General features: G+C 33.8%; 1 protein-coding gene across 8 annotated transcripts in view; it reads right to left on the bottom strand.

The window, feature by feature from the left end:
- Nucleotides 1-10: 10 nt before the first annotated feature.
- The window catches only part of Ftz-f1 (nuclear hormone receptor FTZ-F1), a 90095-nt gene continuing 71259 nt past the window's right edge, over nt 11-18846 (bottom strand). For 2 of the 8 annotated variants that reach the window (XM_021350324.3, XM_021350322.3), the window contains 7 exons: nt 12851-13473; nt 8700-8958; nt 8387-8487; nt 8126-8268; nt 7762-7821; nt 6010-6059; nt 11-4883 (listed from right to left, as the gene is read on the bottom strand). In XM_021350324.3, coding sequence (XP_021205999.1) covers nt 6011-6059; nt 7762-7821; nt 8126-8268; nt 8387-8487; nt 8700-8958; nt 12851-13473 — 1235 coding nt within the window. In that variant the 3' untranslated portion in view covers nt 11-4883; nt 6010. 8 annotated transcript variants of the gene reach the window in all.

Here is an 18846-nt window from a genome sequence, read left to right as displayed (position 1 = left end):
AAAGACACAATTATTTAAACGAAAATATCATTTATTTCTACAAAAACGTGCGACGGTGCGAACGCATGTCCGTCACCGCGCGCCGGCGTGTACGTGCGTCTCACAATATTTATTGATCACCATCAAATGAATACACTTGCGTTACACACCGCCATACATGTATCTATGATGCAATCTAAAGATAGATCATTGTGTTTACTGTTTTAAACTTAATGACACCTCTAAACGATACATTAAAAATAACTTTAAAGATTTAGCGACAACAATAACTTCACTAATAATTATATTGTATAAAAGACAATGTGAGGTAATGACATGGTACAAATGTGGCCGTGGTATTTTATTTATGGTTGCTCCATTCCAACTGAACTGGTGGACACAGCATAATTCGATTATACAAATGAAGAGACGCGTAATAAATAAATTCTGTAGAGAATGATTCTTAGTGATGTGTCAAGTGATGTGGTGTTTCATATAAACAGCTATAAAATATTTTTTTGGTTCAGTTACGAGAGGAGCAGCCTCATTTTAGTAGCCTTCGTGGCTGAACCGTCGTGGTGAACAAGATATTCCTATACAGGTCGGCCAGGGACCGAGACGCAAGGGTAGAGTTTCGATCGTGGCGCAGAAGGTGCTCAGAGCTATTCCCATCTACCCGCATATTCTAATGTTTTGTACTATGTTCACAATACAAGAATATTAAACCGTGACACGTGAATATTAAACCACCCCGCCTCCCGAGTCGTGTACCCACCACTATCTACAAAATAACATAAATAGCCGTAACATCTATGGTATCAGATTAATATTAAAAATTTCAACATCAAATGCTATATTGCATCGGTAATTAATTGCCAGTCCCACATTTTAGATTCAACGATAACCATTTAAAAAGACCGAATTTAAATTCTGTATACCTCGCCCTAACTATATGTACAATTTATCGAATATAACTAACACGGCTCGCGAAATAAAGTTAGGTGCAACGGAAATTATATAATAAAGGTACTTAAAAATTTACAGCTATTGTGAAACCCTCCAGGCTGAGACCTGTCCATTCGCTCAAATTCACGCCCTCACATAAACTTAACCAAGGGAATACTATACACAGACTAACGTTAACAACATCGATTGAGATTAAAACTAACTTACAGTTAATGAACAACAAAGTGGTTAACATACAAGTAGCGAGGGTATAAGTCGAGGCGCGTCACGTTTCGAATACGTTTTGCGGTTATGGTTATTTTGGAATGTGTGCGACGCGTACGTATTCTTCGACTGTGCTTCGGGTGTAGCGAGGGCCGATGACGTAATGGCCGCTACCACGCGTGCTACCCGCGCGCAACCGAACCTCAGCGGAACGACAGCGCCCTAACTCGTCCATCGCTGCTCGACTGCGCGCCTACTTTACCACTACACGTAACTTATACAACTAGTTGAACTCAAAATGTACAATTTTACATTAGAACACTCGTCGTCGAACATAGAGCCTTAAACATTAAAAATACTTATCGTTTTAAAATCATAAATATAGAAAGTTATGCTTACGTAAAATTTAAAAATACAATACACGTTACAACCTAACCTTAGCCGTACGTAAATGGATTTCGGTTTAAAATGAATCGATTAGATATAAGAGTGAATTCATGAAAACATAAATGAAAAATACATTTACCGATTTAATAACTAATGATAATTATTATAAATTATTGAACACTGGCACCTAACTTACAGAGGGTCATCATCGGTGTGCTATAGTGCCAACAAAAGCTTTGTAGTTTACAATTGCGGGGGGTAAATCAAGTCACATCTGAGCTAACGCTGACCCTATTCATTTTACTTCAATTAATGGCACTCGATTTTTGAACTATACCACATCGTTGAAATACTGAAAACGATATCATCATAGAATCTACATATTGTACGTCTACAAAACTTTTGGAAGATTTGCGAAAGCAATACAACGATAAAGATGAAGCGGGAATACTTAAATTATCAAAATAATACATTTTAACGGTAGGTAGTAAAAATATTGCAAAGTTTACAGTTGATAAAAAATAAAAAAAACTAAATTAAGATTGTGATTGTTGTACGAATTAGGAAGAAAAGGCAGTGTCGCGGATAAAGTTTAGCATTGTTTTGCATCAAATTTATACGGAAGTAGCTTCCGATCAAAAACAGAAATCCTAGTCGCTACATTGGGTTCACTATGAGGCCGGTCTTTTATTGTTTTTTACTGCGGCCACGTCACGGCCGTCTAGTACAGGTTTATAACTGAGTAGAACTGATGAAGTTTGTTAAAGAACGAACACAGCCTAACTAACTACGTCACACCATCACAGATCAGCTTTGCTATAATTGGTAAAGCGTTTAAACGCGCAAAGGGACAAACATTAAAAACATTTATTATTATTATTATTATTATTACAAACAAATTCTATCTACATGTCGATGTCACATAAGCACGAATAGCTTTCAGTAAATATACAATAGTTTTATAGCTGTATTCGTAATCAAATGAAAATAATTAATTCGATCTATTTAATTTGTTACATTTACTGTTATTGATAACCTTATTGTTAGCTGCACCGTGCACGGTTAGTAGTAAATATTTAGTTTATTTTTAAACATACTGTTTAAGAAAAAAACGGATGTTAATACTATGTGGAAATCCTTTTTTTTTGTGTTGATTTTCGTTCGCGGCATCTACTTAATATGTACGGTACGGTACTTTTTTTAACATTTACACTACTTTGTTCAACATTCAAGCGAAATTTATAAATATGGACACTAAAAATAAAATGTTATATATATCACTCGTATCACATTTATTAAAACTCTATAAAATACTATTATTTTTAATCAAAATAATTCATTACATATTTTAAAAAGGTATCTTAAAAACTCTGTGAGGAACTTCATTTTAAAATTTGATAGTAGCTTGAAAATGTTTACATACAATGGGTAACTACGTCCTTTTGTATATTATTTATTCATTGTAAATCATTCCGATCCGCGTTAAAGCAAAATTATGTCGCTGATTATATATAATTATAATGTATTTTTTTATAAGCAAAAGCAAACAGATTTTCTTAATCGTGTCAAAACTAAGACAACTGTGTTCACTGGACGGTATTTAGAATTAACGTGGTGCCATATAATTTGTACATTGATTGTAGAGCTAGTTGAGGAATACTAAATTAAATTTAAAATTCATCACTCGTTAACTAGTCGTTGACGCCTACGTTCGTTTCGCACTTAGTGCGGCCTAATATGACCAAAACAAGTTTTAGATTCACATGAAACACAAAACGACAATCACATAATTTGTTTAACTAAAATAATGAACAGGACACGTGATGTGCACTCTCCTAGCCTATTGCAAAAAGCACACCCTATACTCTGGCTTCTTTAGAACCTATCGTATATCACAAAATGCCGAATACTCTATGTTGCATTGTTTCAATATGATCAAGAGTAAGAGATGTAATCTGTGCAATAGACTTGCTCTACGAGAAAATTGACGACAAAATATTACAAAAATAAAACGTTCTCAAATTAAATTTGCAACGTCCTTCTGAGAATTCTGTACAATGATAACATTAATTATTATGTAAAATTAGTTCCACTTTAAAAGCAGAAAATATTACACTTCTTTCCCATAATAATATGCTATTATAATTAATTGTTAGAAAAATACGAAATTATGTACTTTCAAGTTAACATATTATATATGTTAATAAAGAACAATATGTTTAATATAAAAATACATCATCTCCGTCGGCCGTAAGCCGGTAGACGCTAGTACCCATATATTTAAAAATCTATGATTTTTAAGGCTCTTGCATGTAAATAGAGAAATATTTTACATGATTACAGTATAAGTAGAATTAATCACTGTAAAATGTGCTAAATATGTTATTTACAAGGATAACTTCATTTGTACTGGTACGGCCGATTAATTTTTGATAAAATATTTATGTAACACTCAGATATTTTGAATACATATTTAAGAATTTTTTCATATTTAAAATTTGATTCACTTTTCTAACATTCACTTTTCAAATCTCTTAACACATAATATAATAAATATATAATACATATCTTTAGATATTTCCTAAAATTTAAAAATATGAACCCTCGCTAGAGTTATTATTTATAGTAAAATTAATACGATTTATTAAAGCGAAACCTTTCACTCGTGCTATGTTAACTGTCACACATCTATTCATTCATCAATGTACTATCACATGCATCGCAAATACATGCAAGCTTTAGAACACAACTCGTAAAATTTATCTGTAAAGACATTTATATTTATCGTAACTATGGTGCTCAGATTTTTTTTTTTATATAGAAGTAGTTCAATAATTATAATGAATAATATAATGCGCACGAATGAAATTATACTAACATTTATCGTATAATATTACACATAGTTATCTCTTCTACTAATATTAAAAACTGTTCATCAAATTTCTTCTTTTATAATCACAGACGCTTTCCTAAAATATGTATATGTTACTCTCTGAAGCGAACTAAAGAACAACAGAGAATGTAGTTTACAGAGTGCACTTATACAATTCTGGAGTAATACGACATTGACTGCTAAATAAATTAACAAAGCTACACAAGACTGGTGTAATATATTGCATATTATGTTATAGGTAGATAAATATTTGTTTAATCTGTATTGGGACTAGGCACGCGCGGCAACGCCGGCCGGCGCTCGGCTCAATAACTTATTTAATTTAATCACACACCAAGCTAGTAACTAAAACTAATTAATAAGTAATAATTAATTATGTTCTATTTGTTGTGGTGTCGTCTGCGCTTGGCGCTTCTCAGCTCTTCAACTTTATTCGTCACTGGTACTTCAAGATCTGGAAACAATTTAACTCATATAATACATTGTGTATTACAATATTTTTAATGACACTTTGCGTATGAAATGTTCATTAAATATAATAGCAATAGTGTGCTCTAATATTTTTGATACGCGTCTGTCATACACGTCTGTTTAGAATCGTGCTACGAACCGAGTTCAATTAAACATTTATAATTTTATTTTACATTAAATTTAATCATTTCATCGTCATCATATATATATAAGAAACTTGATAATAGTTGTATATATATTAATACATATTTGTAATGAAAATGTTTTACGCGTCAAAACGTATTTTTCAAATAGCAATTCACATTAAGTAATTGTATGTATAAGTATTTATAAGTATTTTAAAATATAAACTTCTTTTAACCATAAAATAGTTAAAAAATTCCATAAAAACGTTGTTAATAGCACATAAATATATAAAAAGCTTTATAATGCCAGGATGTATACAGAGACCCGTGATTATGTTTGTTGCCTTTTAAATTTAATTTGAATATAATCCTAGTATTGAAATTATAATATAATTTTATATATCGATTCTATCTATTCAATTGATACTTTTATGCAAAAAATATTTATTTAGTTAATATATTATTATTCTTAACCCATGAAGATGAAATTTGAATGAGAAAAACAGCATACTGCAACTGATTTGCAAATAAAACATAACACAACTTCTTTCGTTTAAAAAAAAAAGCTGATAATGTTCTCAACTGCAAGTATTTAAAACACGTTAAAACTATCTATGGTAATCGTACGTTTACCATAGCGATAACACGGTACATAGCCAATAAACATTATGAATTGGTTAGCCACATTCTCCTTTATAATTGTATTGTAAGAATTACATACACAGATCCATAACGCCACCTCGCTTCGTATATCAAAGAATTATTTACAGTTTTCATTGTTTTTTATTTAGCACAAGTGGAAGAGATAAGTGATGCGTGCTATAAGTACATGAGAGAGTGCGAGAGGCGTGCTTTTCGTGAGTTTTAAGATCACACCGAGCGCACTGGATGAACAGCAGCTATGATATTCTTTAGACATAGCTTTTGGCCATTCTTTAAGTCCCGTTAGCTCAATGTCACATCAAATAAGACCTTAATGCTTACTCTATATCGGAGAATGCGGCTCAATCGTGTCGCTTGGCTGGAAACTGCACCTGACACAAAGAGCATTATATTGTCGGTAATCTTAAAGTTACGTCTTGTGCTGAATTAATGCTTTTTATAGTGAATTAAAGTAACCATTCCAAAATTTAAAACATAATGCTAGGTATGTGATTCTTTAGAAGACGTAGCAAGAGAATGTAAGCACACATCATTCTTGAACATATATTGAAAACTATTTTCTTTAGAACAGAATCAAACATTATGTGATTCATTATATTTAATAGATATCTTCAGGACAGAATATGAATGAAGTTGACTCGTATTCATTTAAGATATTTTACACTTTTATTTTATTAAATGATGCGTTTTGTTCTCACAACAAGTAATGAAAATATTTACAGGAGTGCGAACATAATATTCTTCTATAGTTTGTAAGCCTTCAGAAATATCAGATTTTCTAACTACACGCGCTAATTTTTCTAAGGTATTAAAGAATATATTTGGATAGATCTATTTTGTATATAGTGCAGTCCGCGTTGATATATTCTCAACTCAACTTGTTTGCAGTTACAAAGATGAAACATAGCTAAATTCATTGGGTGCCAATTAAGGCAATTGGTTACAGAACTCGCTCTTGCGGTTCAGGAGATTGTTACATTGTTACCCGTCATGCATGAGGTCGCATGTCCAAGACTGGGCACGTATCACTGTTTGTGCGAAGACGGTAGACAATATTAACAATATATATGCAAAGTTAACGGTGTTCTGATTTATAATCTCACAGAACCTTTCTTTACTTTTGAAAGTAAAAAAGTGTTTATTTCCAAGAGTGTATATACATGCAAGCTCTTCCTCCAATTAAGCTATAGCAAAGTCAAATTGCGCGTTCTATATCAATAGTGTAATTGGAACAACTGGAATCGTTTCTTATTAAATTGGGCTGCATAAAAAATTAATATAATACATAAAAATCTGAAAACGTCTCGTAAGCTTCCGATGCTGAAGCGATGAAATGATTTGATGAGAGAATCGAGAGATGGAATGCTTCGTCCCTTTCCAACAAAACTAGGTTTGAATAATTTTTTGCGCATATAAGAAGTAACCTCAGGACAACCTACATGCAATAAAACTTTCGTATTTTGCGAAGATACTTTATTAGATGGATAAATAGGAAATAGATCCTTTTCGATGGTCTAGATTGTCTTTTTTTATAAGTCTAAAAAAAACAACAACCATCGACAACTGGGCAACTGAACTTTGATTATGAGTGACAACGACGTATGTAACTCATGGTAGAAGCGTGGGGAAGCATATAGAGTAATAATGTATTTTTAGTAAGTGTGATATGTTATACAATATTAGATATAATATATTATTTTTTGGTATATAATGCGCTACACCAATTTACGTTATATAAAAGCGTGCCGTGAATGTGTTAATTGTTATATTTGAAATCCAGAGACGCCAAACTTGTTAAATTTGTATATTTTTTTTGTTAGATATTTTATAAGTGTAAGCTGAAAACATAAATATTTATATTTCAATTAAAATAAAACGTTAATTTTAATAATGTTAATAGTTAAGTAGAGAAATATCCATCAGTACTTAAACTTTTTTTTATCACTTTGACTGGCAACTCTGTTTTTCAGTTCCATAAATATGTTATAACTTATGACGACATAAATAATTACAAATAAATACAATAAATAAATAATTAATTTAATAAAATACAATAGTTATAGGGTAACATACAATCTGTCTAGAGTTGGTGTGTGCTCTGCACTCCGGTTTACCATTTCGCCTCCGTTCGGCCTAGAATAAGACACAACCGATATTCTCAAATGTTATGAGAATTCAAAGGAAAAACTACAACCATTTCAAAAAAAAAAAAAAACGAGTTATCATTAACGTTTCTGTTATTAAAATTTATTTCGAACCTAAATTTATAATGGTCCTAAAATGATGTCTCATTTTATTTATATAAAATACATAGAAATCTGTCAAGTCTTTTTTATGAAGTGCTGCTCAAGGACTTTTAAGAAACAAAACAACACGTTTCTTTATTTAAAAGTAGTCTTGTTCAGATGATGATTTTACAAACACAACTGACACTCACTTGCGTTTTGCGTGCAGCATTTCCATGAGAAGAGTCTGGGTAGGTGCCTGGCCTGCACAATGCCGCTGGTACAGGTGCTCTTCTCCCCGAGCCGCTAAAGCGTGTATCTCTGGCACTACCATTACAAGTTTTCCAAACTTATCCTGAAACGGAACACCGTAATCGTTTTACAGAGCGAAAATGAAATGTGTCCTATGTGATTCGAAAATCTACCTTGAGACCGTAGCGTTACAGTTAGTTTTATAAGATTGCATTACTGACCTGTATCGTTGGATAGCAGGTAAGAGTGTAGTCAAGAAGGGCGGCTTGTACTGTTTGGTAACCTTCACGAACGCACTTCACGTTTACGATACCCCTAACCTCTGAAATAGGATATAACTCTTCAAACAAATTAAAGATGAACAATTTTTTTTTTATAAAAGCTTAGTTTTTAAACACAACACAAAAAAAATAAAACGCGAAGAAATAAAAATAAACAACATTCGCTTAGGAGCCGACAAAAAAATAACGGAAATGTGCAATCATAATTACATATATCTTAAAGTAGAAAAGTATTTGAATACAACATACTAACCGGGATTGAGAAGAAGCATGAATTTAACGCATATGTAATCTGGAACGTCGAATTTCAATTCTGCTAGTTTATTCTGTAATTCATTGAAGTGGTCGGCTAATGAAGGAACTCCAAGTAGCCCCAAACACAGCAGGTCAAACTTCTGCCCGTTGTGGAGTGTGGTCTCGTCTGGCAGACCATTGTGCATTCTCTGGTGTAAATGATCCAAAACCAGCATAACAGACCATGAGTCCTGTAGAAGTTTCATTTGGTCATCAACCTGCAACAGTAGTCAACCGCATTGCTATTTGTGCAAAATGCAACTTAAAATTAGTTTGAAGTTAAAAGGTAAAAGAAAAGTAAGCTATGTTATAGCAATTTGATTACAAAGTTTCTCTTATACCTGATGGCGTATTACTGGGTGCTGAACAAGAGAGGGTGGAACCGATACTTCCTAATTCTAAAATAATGGAATAACTCGTTTCATCGAATCACTAGAGGTTTACTGTTGTTTTCGCCATCATGTGTTCGACCTTGTCTAATGTATTTTCAAGCATAATATGAAAACATAGTTTGTCATTTAAAGTCCTTGTCTCTTAACTTTTAGAGGGAATCAATCCACAATATTTATAGAGTGAGTGATCCGATTGGAGGGGTGTACAATATTTGCACTGTAGTTTAAAAAATTGTTACGTTTTTTTTATTGATGTATAAACGTTTTTTTTTGTTGTTAATTAAAAAAATACAATTCTCAACTAATATTTTTCGAAAATGTAGACGTCAATCTTACTACTTGAAACTTGAAACTTCAATACTTTACTGAAATACACGAGTCCTTAGTTCTAAATGTCGTTTCATAAAGAAACACCGAGTTAAAAATGAACCATCCACAGGTGATAAAAATTTAAAAGTAAAACATCGTAATAAACAAATCACTTTTCAACTGGGAAATAATATGCAGATATAATCCGTGGCCGTGAAGATATGTCATCCAGTTTTGCAAAAGAAGTAAACTAAATTCAGTATCCAAGTAAATATATTTTAAGAGTCCAAAAATAAACACGCCAGCATGTGGTCACCAGAATTTTACAAGTAACGAGTCAATGTTGGTGCTATAGTTTGTTATACTTGGTACATTTCAGTACCTACTCGCATAATTATTTGCATTTAGAAACTAATAAAGAGGTGTGTTCAAATAAATGTTAAAATTTGATTTGTTTCTTGGAAGCTTAAATGTTTATATGGATTTTTTTATTATTTTCAAAAAAACAGTCATGGCATTCATTTGTGTGAGTATTTTGAAGGAATGGGTATCTGCAAGTTCAGTTTTCATATCCACAAAAAAGATTACTTAGTGTTTAAATATATCCAAATTACCGTTTGTTTACTTTTGTCGATTTTGGTTTTATGTTTGTATGTTCGTTCGAGTATCAATTACATAGTACCATCGACGCACAATAGGTGGCGCGATTCAACAAATCAGTAAGTGGATAGCGGAACGTGGCTGAATCGGACTCACTCAAAATAAAAATTAAAGAGTCATCAGTCAGATGAATCGTATTTTTTGTGCTTTTAACGTATTATGAAAAACTTATTATCTACTATACATAACAATAATATGTACGGGACAGCCGGTATTAGTACTAGACACGCTAGCATTTATCTTTTAGAATAGATCGGTTTCAATTTTCTTAGTGGGAAGTCTGAAGTTTAGATGTGACTAGATGTTATTTTAGATGTATTGAAAGATTAGATGTGTATACATTCAACAATAAAACATAAATACAATTCCTTTTTAAGAGTGCAAGAACAGTTGTGAACACAGCATCGAGCACTTGAGTAGTTACTCAATTTAAATACGAAAATTATTTCTTAACTTTAAAATTCTTAATTTTCAAATAAAAATACTGGCACACAATAGTTTTTTTTTAATACGCCGTTAATTGTTTTTGTGTGTTTCGGTACCCTATTTTTATAAAATTACGTGAGAAAAAATGGATAGTGTGCGAGCCCGTCAAATTTGTCGTTTACGAAATGTGTTACAACTAAATTTTAGATCTCGAAGGTGTTGCTACATCGTGCACTGCTTGCTCAACGCGATGGATCGATCCGATGTAATCAAGTTGTTCAATCGGTAAGCGAACTCAATCATTTCTCAAAGATTATGGCAATATTTTGACATTTAGTACGGTAGAGAATTGTAAAGTACTTTGCGAATATAAAAACAAAAAAAAATATTATTCAAAACTGGCAAATCTAGGAAATATTAAAATTAAAGGAAATTGTTATCGAAAGTTTTAGTTTAGATATTACTATTGTAACGCTTTAGAGGTATTATTTAATGTTGCCATAGTGTGACTAGCATCCGAGTTCCAAAAATTAAATGTTACAGGTTATGTTACATTTGAATCGATAATTGAAATTTAAGGTTTGTGGAGCGTAAATTTAGTCGCTCTAATGACTGGTCTCACTCAGTTATTAGTAATGTCGAAATCAAGGCTTGACTAATATCTAGACTACAGGAGAATGACGCGATCACGAAAGTGAAAGGCGAAATGGTAAATTTTATCATTGAAATTGTGTCACAATAAAACATGACTGTTGAAAAACAATTTTACCTCTAGAAAATGTATGTGAATCGCGATGTATATTTAAATTGGGGTTTGGTTTAATGGATTTTTTAAATTTAATGTTGATACTGATTACGAGATACGAAAATAGAATGAGGTTAATTTACATATTTAAAATCCCTAAAATTACCGTGGAAAAATAATCAAATTATTACTTGAAAAGTCGTTCTTCTATTCAAGTTCACGGCTTTGTTATATGATCAAACGTAATTTGTAAGACATTATGTAAGAGAAAGCGAAGAAAGGCCACGCAACTCGTTACGTTTCCGTAGCTATCGGTTACACTATGTGGTAAAAAGTGCTTTCTCGCGGCAAGTCGGCCACGGGCACTGTGTCAAGTGCGACGACGAAAGTGCAGCGTTGCCGCCCCGCATGCCTGCATCGTTACATCACGTTTGTCTGGAGAAAGCTTAGGTCATCAACATCTTCCCCCTTGAATTATTAAATTCGTTATGACCCCATTTTCACCGGCAACGCTTGGTATCATTTCAATATCTTTTGGAATGTGAAATTGACCTATATATATATAGTTTATATGGGTTGCAAAGGAAAACATCGAATTTCCGTAAACGCATGTAAATAGCACTTAGTTCCGTCGTCGTCTCGATTCTGAGAAAGATCGTAAATAAGACGCGTCATTTTAGCACAAACAAAAATTACTAGTTGAAGAGTTTATATCTGCTAGAAAGAGACGAGAATATTTGCTCAGACCGGCAACGTCGCCCTCCCACGTGATAGAACTGCGGCTCTTGCGTAAGCGTACGACGACCAGTGTGGCTGCCATTGCCACCACTGTTCTGTTTCTTCGTCGATTGACATCTACTACTGATTGATTGAACTCATTTATGACACCTCATAAATTGATTGTCCCCACTTAGACTTACAAACTTATTGTGCCATAGAACGAATTTAATATTTTTTATTCAGTTATTTCTGATTTCGGTGATGGTTCATTTTTTTCTCACTAAATATTCTATAGTAGCGCAAGAAACGTTGGTACTACAGAAATACCAAGCTTTCGAAGTTTAATTTGAGAAATATATCATTCTAATTTTGTAAACATGTTTGAAGTTCGGAAAAGAAAAGTAAGGGAGTATGTATTAGAAGGCGGCACCGCGGCACGCTTGTCGTGGGAACTTGACCCAGTTGGTGCGGCGTGGCGCGGACAGCGCGGTGTATCGATTGCGAGAGGTACCGCGTCGCCCACTGCGTCACACGCGCCCCTTACTCACACAGTCACCCAGTAATGAGCGCAAACTATTAGACAAATTGTTATAAACATTCGCAGAGCTAATCAATAAATCAAACAAACTTATAGCACAGCATCGCAAAGCTACATATTCGCCAGCAATTTGGTGTACACCAGGATATGGTTTAAGGATTTGGGTTAGGATAATTCATACTTATCTGCATGTTTACTGTTGATCAGGCTCTCATTGCGTCCGGAGGTCTTGATTTGGTCTTTGGATAACGGATTCCCTACTATCAGGTGGTCTCAATCTTCACCTGTTTGTGTAAAAAGTAATAATAAAAATAATTCACCTTTAAATACTTAAAGAACACTGTGTTTCTTGCCCAATCCACTTGAGAGAATAAATTTTGGTCCAGCACTTTGCACATTAACTCGAAGAGATCTACTTCGCACTGGTTATATGTTTGGCTTTGTAAGAGTCCGAACAGTGCATTCTGCCACTCGCGGTCATCGACGGTTTGTACGAATTCTCTGATCATTGGAGAAACTCGTAAAGTTTCAGTGCTAGTAGCTTCGGCTGTGCTGGATGGTGTAGCGGCGGTGTTCGATTGTGTATCGAACGTGAAAGCATCCGGCGACGCCGAGTGTGGTGAGTGGGCTTCCCACTTGTCGTGAGTTGGTGGTGGAGGTGGCTGCGGCGGCTGTGGCTGAGCCCCAAGGAGCGCTGGTCCCGGCGACGACTCAGGCGAGGACGTCAATGATGATACTTGCGGAATCTGTATCTCTTGTTTAACGGATACAGCTGTGTACGGAGAACCAAAACCAAGGACTAATCCACCATCCCCTAGAGAACCGCGCAGAGTCTGAACGGCGATTTGTCGCTGACGCATCATTTGTAGTTTACGGGCACGGTCTCGTTTGTACATAGGGCCAAATTTATTGCGACCACCGCGCATACGATCTGCTCGAACCGCTGAAAATCATAAAAAGATAACACATATAGTGATTGTAGTAAAGTTTGTGATATTTTATCAGTTCCGTTAAATATTAAGTGATTGATTCGGGACACGTTAACAAAACGAAATCATGGCATTTTTTTTAACAAATCATTGTGTCTTGAATTTAATCTCGTAATTTAATTAAATAAATCAAACTGTGCTAACTTTCTGAGATATTTCCCAAATACAAAATAATTTAGTACCTAGTCATCGGTTATTATATTTGTGCCCTGTGCACAATTAATCAAAATATTTCAGCTTTATTGTGAAAGCGTTACTACAGAATTACTACCTAAAGAACCTAAAGAATTACTACATACATACTACATTATAAAATGCAAGTATAGACTTGAACAGCATTGAACCTGGAAGCGAAGGGGCTTTCAGTGAATAGCAGAATCGTCCAACCCACGAGTTAAAAATAACAACCAGTTTTTATTGTAAGAGTGGCTAACGCGCATAGTGCGATAAGGATAGATTGTAGGGCTTCTTTAAAGGTTAAACAGAGATGGAATGTGTAACGGATTTAAAGCATTGCTATGTGCGATTCAGCCAGCCGGCTTTGTACTGCAAACCAGACTCTCATGTAGGTATTGAGATTCTAATTAGTTTTTGAATAAATCTTGTTGGATTTTTCACTAACAGAAATAAACTTTACATTTGCCAGTTAGTCTATGTTAAAAACAATAATGATTGAAAATGTACTATAATAATTCGTTTTGAGACCGATAACATTTACTAAGAGATAATAAAAATTGCTTCTATGAGTGTGGAATGTTTGTGAGTTTATGTTTTATATGTTAAACATTTCTTGAATGATAAATTATATTTAAATGCTTACTTATGTTATGAGTATTAGGATTAAGGTTTGACAAAATGCAATTTCGTACGATATGTAGGGGTTCCAATATTTTGTAAATCAATATATTTGCAATGCATAAGTTAGTATAACTTAATTAATGTGTATAAATAAACTCATAGTACTGTATTTCAATATGGTCACAGAAATTACTTTCAATCTAAATCAGATTTTTTCAATTTCCATGGGACAAAAATAATGTTTGGTCTTGAATGAATGTTATTTAGTTATAATAAACCAACTTAACTTAACAGAGATTCAGAGTTCCAGTAAGGTAAATTTCTGTTGAACTCATTGTTTATTTATACAGACTAATTAAATTGAAGTGGCAAAATTAAGTTGCGATGTAATAATTTAAAAAAAAGTATTCTTAATTATTAAGGATTACACAAAAAGTAAACATCCGTAATACTCCCACCACCAATCAATAATTTTCGTTTTAATGTTATGTTTTTATCATTTTACTAATTACCACTTGTTAAGAAGAATAGTGTGCAATTTATTATGGCAATGTCAAAAATGAACAAAATCGTAATGGGTATTTTGCGGTTAAATAGTAACATGTAAATTTTAAAACTATTTATTTTTAATTTAAAACACGTTAACAACGAACCACAAATTATTGGTAAGCATAAAATACGTTTAAATGCAACAACATTTATTTTTGTAGTCAGTAAAAAAGAGTCAATATGCATCGCGGTGTTTTAGTACGTTGTTCATAAACTTACAAATGTTTTTAAAACATTAATAAAAAACCTATTAATAGGTCTTCATTATTCGTTTAACGCAAATCTGCATTGGTCGTTTCTCGTATCATAGACACAGCTGAGAGTTTATTGATATGTAGTAGTATTTTATTAATAACTCATAATATTGTAAACGAATGAATATACTATGATAGTCGATAATGCGGTAAACGAGGTCAGTCATTTATTACTAAGCTAAACTAGATCAAGGTCAAGGTCATTTTTACAAATCAAAAACATACGTCTCTGTGACAAATAGACTTCGGGCCGAAATAGACACATACGTTTGTGTTCACCTCGCATTCTGATGTTATTTGTGGCCTGTAGCCCAATTGTCAGAGATGGGTCAAGGTCTATCTTGGGAACGAGGTCACGCAAAATCGAACGGTATCCTTGCCTCTTTTACAGCCAAAACTTTATAATGGGTGTTTAATTTAAACAATCTCAGAAATTTTAGGCTGCATGATCATCAATATGACCTTGGCATACGCGTCAGGGCCGTCAAATGAAGTAATCGTGTCAACGAGATAAAAAATAGTATGTACTGAAAGGACGGGAAGAGGTGGGGATCGCTCCTTGTACCGACGAGCCGGTGAAACTTGGTCAAGGCTGGCGGAGTGCTCACCCCGCACTCCGCGCCTCACCGTACGAATGAAGCCGGTGATGGCCGATTATTGCCGAACACCCGCACGCATACGATCGCGCGTTGAGATACCTACGTCGACGATCATTACACCATTACACAACACTGTTAAATCATCAACCGTGATGATCCGCCCAACTATGTCAAGATCTTTCATATAATACGATTGGAATTTTTAACTAGGTCTTATTAGAGTCCAAGTGGATCTTTGCCACTAACAGTATTTAAAGATTTTGCATTTGATTACTCCATGTATACACAATATATTGAACGTATTGGAGATTTTGTTAAAAACTAAAAACCCTACAATGACACATTTTATGTTAAACATAGGGAAACTGGTTTATTTCTGCTATTACAAACGGTTTTGAAGCGCAACAAAAATCCTTCTAAGATGGCGGCACTCGTAGAAATGTCGTAATAATACGACAGGTAATGCCTAAAAAATAGAAAGGCCCGGTGTGCGAGGCCGCTCTGTCGAAACACTCTATTCAGGTCAAGGCAGCGCGCCGAAATAGTCGGCTGGCGCGCGCGTTTTTATTGTGACTTAACATCTGTCCTAGCTCTGAACGCGTGACCCCTACAGTACTAGATTCACAATCGTATCGTTTAGATACCTTGCATAATAATACCATTATAAACATTAGTGGCCTTATTTAATAAGCGCGGTGGAAACTTAGGAATGGTTACGGCACGTTGTCTTCTGCATTGAAAGTCGGCTTCAAACACGATCGAAAGAGACAAAAGACGGTGTAAGCTGGAATTAGTTGCATCGCATTTGTATAACAAAGCCCTACGCCCTACGCCAAAGAGCGTTAAAATTAATTTAATCAAGTCCTTCATTCTATATCTTAAATGGGTTTAATTATTGTTGTTAGTTGTTCACGTTATGTAGGTACGAGTTCGTGAATACATAATTCATGTTTTAAGTATCTGAATTTCCGAACAGTAGTTGCAATAATTTATATCATAATAACTTTGAGTTACGTAAAACTCTGTCCACACTGCGGTCAGCGGTCCATGTAAAAACCGTCATTATTCTTCGCCATTCTACTTGCCCTACCCGGCTCGGCTTTGTTGCGCAGTGGAACAAATAGCAATATATTGAGTACACATGTGTAGGCAAGTTTTTGTTCATCACTATGTACTCTAATATTATTTTATTTGGGTTCTCTAAATTTAAATTTTGAAGTAACCATTACAATATTAATAAATGCTGAATTTAAGGCTGACGTTAACTTGGATGTGTTAATTTTCAGTAGTGATGTGACGAATTGTAAGCCCGCACGGCTTAGGTATCAGCCTTCTGTTTTCTGATGCGCAATGGATTCTTCATATATCAAACATACACGTTATGATATCTATGGGTCCCATACGCACTAACTAACCACTAAACAAACACTAAATGAAAACAATTGAAATTATGAACTTTTAAAGAAAACAATTACATTTACATACATACATATCTAAACTACCTAGGCACCTACGATAATATTATTCTCATTTCTTATTTTACAACATAAAAACACACTCTCATTTCATTAACTATAAAATTAAATAAGTTGTGTGTGTAATTAATAATTAATTTGAAAATACTAATAATATAAAGGAAATCTGGATAGATGGTTCCATTAGCATCGAATACCCATTATTATTATTTAAAGTGACTGAATAGTTTTACCAACGACTAACAATAATAATACAAAGTATCACTGAACAAAGCAATATAAAGTATCACTTAATATTTCTACATACAAAAGTGACGTAAAGGTACGCTAATTTGCGTGTTTGACTTCTATTTTACATTTTTTTTAAATGTATTCCTCTAAAAAAGACAGTGTTGATAATTTATTTCGGTTTTGGTTGCATGAGAGTAATAAGTTTAATTTAAAAACATAGATAATCACCATTACTTTGGGGCGACCTATAATAGTTTTCTCTTTAGTTCAGTGAAACGTTGTTGCAATTCAGTGGTTGTGGGAAAATTCAATCATCAAGTGCAACTAAATTCGATATTGATAGGTACAGTTGGTATCTTCATGATGTTAAATGGTCTTATTATTGGCCTTATAATTAAAATCCGATCAAATTTATAATAAAATTATTACGTACTTCTTAGATGACTAACTCACATTTCATTCTTTTAAAAATGTCTCCATCGGGCACTGAAAGTTCGACCAGAATCAGCTCAGTCGTTTCATAGATAAGCCTGAACTAACATACATGACGGACAAAAATATGGGTATTTTGGTATTAGTAAACTATTACCAACGATGTGGGCTTAAACTGATTTTATTCTGGAAACACGGACAGATTAGTACTACATATTTATTTGTGAGTAAAAATATGTGGTTACCATTTTTACAGATCTACATGGCGTTTGTCATGTTTGAAACCGACTGTCAATGCAAAAGATAATAAAACGGTGTAACGATGATACCATTTTCAATAATTACACGATTCAATTAATGCATCTGTGGTACTGCTAGAAAACAATAACACGAATCGGAGAAGAGAAGGTGGCTGTTTAATGCTGGGCCGATTTGGCATCCTCTACTGTCAGGTAACGCGATACGTGTTCAGGTCACATTTGGGTAGTCCATTGCGACAGGGCGACTGAGCGTCTTGTGAAACGACGCTTGCGCAGCGCACCCCACCGACAACGGCGCTCGATTGTGTCGAAACGACACGATACAGTCGCTGCTGTGAGACTGATCATCAACCCTGATCGCTTTTATAATTTACGGAATTTTTGAAATCTTCTCCATGTTATGTTAAGAAAGCAAAGATTTAGTCTTTCTAACGAATTTAGTTAGAATATTGACAAATATCATAAAGTTAATACACCTTAAATTCATAGATGCTATATAATTTCGAAATTTCCATAAATGTAAGGTTTTATTGTCCACAAAAACAGCTACTAACTAACATGCTATAAAAATTTAAAGGTAAAACCGTGGAAACTTGGTAAACAGCAAAAAAGTTGGTATTATTCTTTGATGACAAATTTTATTTGTTTACGCAATTCAAATTCGTTTGTAGTCACGTACTGTAATTTATTTCTATTGTATGTCTTGAGTTTTCTAATTAATTATTTCGT

The sequence above is a fragment of the Bombyx mori genome, chromosome 1, assembly GCF_030269925.1.
Source record: "Bombyx mori chromosome 1, ASM3026992v2".
Classification (NCBI taxonomy): Eukaryota; Metazoa; Arthropoda; class Insecta; order Lepidoptera; family Bombycidae; genus Bombyx; species Bombyx mori.
Note: the sequence above shows the minus strand (reverse complement) of the source record. Positions and strands in the feature narration are given on the sequence as shown.